Source organism: Sinocyclocheilus grahami, unplaced genomic scaffold, assembly GCF_001515645.1.
Source record: "Sinocyclocheilus grahami isolate Dianchi unplaced genomic scaffold, SAMN03320097.WGS_v1.1 scaffold2666.1, whole genome shotgun sequence".
Lineage (NCBI taxonomy): Eukaryota > Metazoa > Chordata > Actinopteri > Cypriniformes > Cyprinidae > Sinocyclocheilus > Sinocyclocheilus grahami.
In genome coordinates, this window is record NW_015507844.1 from 1871 (window position 1) to 6282 (window position 4412).

Here is a 4412-nt window from a genome sequence, read left to right on the forward strand (position 1 = left end):
ATAACAAAAAGTTGTGTGTCTGATTGGTCCAAATGCTACATTTACTTTGTTTAGCACTTTGGATAGCTTTGCTAAATGATCAAATTTACATACTTACTTACTAACCCTCTATGGAATTTACTTTACACTCTTTTACAATGCTATTAAAAACATTGTTGCAATAGTAAGAGCTTTTTGTTGTTGTTGTTCATTGCTTGTATATTTCAGCATCTTTTGAAATAGCCATTCTTGCAATTTAACCAGCTAGTCAATAAGTCAAGTCAAGTCAAGATGTAATGGATCACATTAGATATTAAATATTATTTTGTGGGCCGCTGCATAAATGAAACATCTGTCTTCACGCTTTCTTGCTGAAAAAAACTTGTAAATATACTGCTGTTAAATGCTTGTTAAAGTTACATCTCAAAATGATCTTACTGTGTAATGTTGTTTTAATGTGTGTGAGAATCTCCTGCACTCAGCTCAGTATGGGCCCTTGTGATATCACAGAGGAATTCCAGGAGTCTTATAACATGACGCAGGATAAATCACTTTGTTGTGAGTAGGAGTTTAGTGATATCAGCAGTTTTTGATAGTGATTTACTGTGCTGATTATGGGACAGCGACTATCTTGTGGAGAGAAAGCGAGCGGAGGTGTGTGTGTGAATGGGGTCAATCTCTGTCCACCCGACACCCACCGACCACATGGCGGAGCTCCATCCTCGCCTTGACAAGACGCCCGTTGTGGGCGTTAATGAGGGAGGCGAGCACAAAGGAGAGAGGTGAAAAGAAAGAAAAAGAGTCAGAAAAAAAGGGAAGGTTTCAGAGGTTTGCCTCTTTTTTCTCTCCACCCAAATCCACCAGAGCTCAGGTCGAGCAGGGTGAGGTGCACCAAGACACTGATGCTGCCCCATTCAGGAGGTGCACTGATGGTAAATGACGAGCTCTGAACAACAAGTCTCTTAATCATTTACACACATTATAAAAATATACAGATTAATGACTTTTTCCATAACACGTGATAAATGATTTAATATATCCAGTGGTCCGATGTTCTCCTACCAGCAAATGTTTCCTCTCACTGGTGTGATTCCTCCATAAATATACCTATGTGCCACATAAAAAAACTCTGTGATTGTGAAAATACACAAAAATGTGTTGTTTTATCAGCCATTCCTATTATGTGTCAGTTCTAGAGAGGTTAAATCCTCTCGTGCTACCAGTTTATATTCATCACTCTGAATGTTAATTTGAATAATAAACTCACCAGTTAAGTAATACTAGAATCTATGCATCCAAACTATTTGCAAACAATATTTTTATTTTCAAATATGCACACATTATTAAACAAGCTACAGTTAGTCCAAAATGCAGCTGCTACACTCTCAGGAAAAATGGTACAAAAGTTATCACTGGGATGGTATCCTTTCAAAAGGTACAAATATGTGCACTTAGTTACTAATATGTATATTTTATGTATTAATATGAGGTAAATAAGGTATAAAGGAGTACCTTTAAAAAAAACACACACACAGTCTAACCCCACATTTTATCATCTCTTGCTACTTATAAGGCCTAAAATGCTTTAGCTCCTGAGTCCTGTGTATTTAACAGATCTTTTATCATGCTACAATCCACCACATTCTTTATGGTCACAAAACCTCGACTTTTGCTAGTACCTAGGATAGCAAAGTCCATTATAGGAGGTTGAGCATTTTTGCATTTAGCATCTAAACTCTGGAATAGCCTTCCTTATAATGTTTGGGGCTCAAACACTCCCACTTCAAAACCAGATTAAAGACGCACCTCTTTAGCTAAGCATTCACTCATCTTGCACTCCAGTTATATCTGATTAAATGCACAATACCTTTTCCTTGAAATGAACAGCAGCAGGATGAGCAAGGATTGTATATCCTTATTAAATAATTAAGTTTTTAGTTTATAGGAGTTCCCAAAGGATAGGAATACTTTTAAGGTTATTTATTGGAATCTGAGATTCTATTAAGAACTTTTAACATCCATAGAACTTTTCCATTGCACAAAAGGTTCTTTATAGTGCAGATCTACCCATCATTATTTCATCTAAACAAGCTGATGCAGCTTTGCAGATCATGCCCTAAACCTAACAGTTTGCAGGAGGTTAGGCCAGGCTCTGTCCACTCTTCACACTGTCTTACACGTCTAAACATTTCATTTATGGGTGATTTTTCCTTTTTTTTTTAATCTTGAAAAATAAAACTATGTGGATATGTCATGTTAAAACATTTATCACACGCTGTGTAATAAAGATCTGATCACAGCCTTGGACCAGCGGTGTTGTTATTGTTACTTAAATCTAAAGTTATTTAACAATGTTTTGGGGAAATGAAGCTGAAATTAAATAAATAGTGTAAAATAGTGTATAAATATTACTGTAAGCCTGCAAATGGATTTTGATCATGTTTGTGACAGTAATGTTGTGTGATGCTAAGAAAAAATGTAGAATAAAATCTCCAGAAGCTTTGGAAACTTGGCACAAGTTCATTTATTTTTAATTTTTAAAATAAAAATAAATAAATAAATAAAATTCAATTTCTGAATAACAACAAAATTAACAAACAAGACCAAGTTAACTCATGAGATATGAAAAGAAAATTTACTTCAGTACATATTTGTTGTTATTATGGATAAATAATTCTGGAAAATCTGTGTGTAAAATCACAGGGATAACATTGAATCATTGATGCACCCAGTACGCCACAGTTACAGTTGTCAGTCCAGGACATAAAACATTCCTTTTCACGCCAGGATTTATATTTTGAATAGTTTAGGCTCTGTTTATAATATAAAACTAATTGTAGAAAAACTTTCAGGCTAATGATCAGTGAAATTCAGTGATCACTCACCCATGTCCATTTGTGGTGCCATCAATCCATTTCCACACTCCTCCTGTCTTTATCAGACCAATCCAAAAATATTTAGAAACAGCAATCTTCTTTTAAAAATCATGTAATGACAACATATATGCTTATGATACTTTTTGCCTATATGTGTTTAGAGTTCAAATTCACTGGACCACCTTTTTAGGTTCAAATAAATATGCAAACAATTCATATGCATCAATGTATATAAACAAACACTCAAAATCTTTTTCTTTGTCACTCACTTGTTCCTCTCTGCTGTTTATGATCACCAGATCTGCTCCTCTCTGCTGACAGTCTAGTCTGCTGTCACTCCAGCTCTTCCACTCAGATGAAATATAATAAAAGCTGAAGTTGTAGTAAATCCATTTAAAGTTGTCAGCACGCTGATCTGTTAATAGAAGCTGTTATTAAATAAGTATTTTTTAATACTTGAGGGCAATTCAAGAGAAACTTACCTTGTTCATAAAGCCAACGATGCAGTAGCAACTTGTAATTCTCTAACTGCTGTCTTTCTTTAGTCAGGTTATTGTTGTGGTTCAGTATCTGCTCATATTTGGTAAGGATCTGCTCTCTTTCTTCAGTCAGGTTACTGATGTGAGTTAGTAACTGGTTTCTCTCGGTGGTGAAACACACACACAGCACTATTACAGCAGTCAGCAGAAGAAAACACAGCAGATCCTATTATATATTATATACCAATTGGATGGCAAAAAACAGTGCTAGTAGTACCTCAAAAGTAATTGGAATCCAAAAATAACTTCTGACCATGCCAACCAAGAGTTGAAACATTTTTGAATGAGGAAAAGGAGGGATACTGTGAGCATCAGGTTGCTTCCAATCTTAAAATTTCAAAGCTTCAAAAACAGCGGTTCATAAGAAGAAGGTCAAGCTGCAGACGTTGGGAACAACAAAGCTACAGAACGGCAGAGGGCGAAAACGACTCTCCACTGACCGGGATGACCGCCAACTCATTCGAATGTCACTCAACAACTGTGGGATGACATCAAGTGACCTACAAAAAGAATGGCAAACGGCAGCTGGGGTGAAGTGCACGGCGAGGACAGATCAAAACAAGCTCCTAGGGGCAGGGCTGAAGTCCTGCAAAGCTAGAAAAAAGCCCTTCATCAATGAGAAGCAAAGAAGAGCCAGGCTGAGGTTTGTAAAAGACCATAAGGATTGGATCCAAGCTTTGTCCAACACCTGGTCATCTAATGGTTAGACGGAGACCAGGAGAGGCCTACTGTGAAATTTGGTGGAGGATCGGTGATGTTCTGGGTGTGCTTCAGCAAGGCTAGAATCAGGCACATTTGTCTTTGTGAAGGGCTAATGAATCAAGCCACGTACAAGGTTGTCCTGGAAGAAAACTTGCTTCCTTCTGCTCTGACAGTGTTCCCCAACTCTGAGGATTGTTTTTTTTCCAGCAGGACAAAGCTCCGTGCCACACAGCCGGGTCAGTCAAGGTGTGGATGAAGGACCACCAGATCAAGACCCTGTCAAGGCCAGCCCAATCTCCAGACCTGAACCCCATTG

General features: G+C 37.4%; 1 protein-coding gene across 1 annotated transcript; it reads right to left on the minus strand.

Moving 5' to 3' along the window:
- Positions 1-1037: 1037 nt before the first annotated feature.
- On the minus strand, positions 1038-3671 carry LOC107575468 (C-type lectin domain family 12 member B-like). The gene is made up of 5 exons (XM_016261843.1): positions 3648-3671; positions 3338-3560; positions 3125-3270; positions 2865-2953; positions 1038-1086 (listed from the first exon to the last, which is right to left on the minus strand). Exons 1-5 carry the CDS (start codon positions 3669-3671, stop codon positions 1038-1040), a joined length of 531 nt encoding a protein of 176 aa, XP_016117329.1.
- Between the last annotated feature and the right edge of the window lie 741 nt (positions 3672-4412).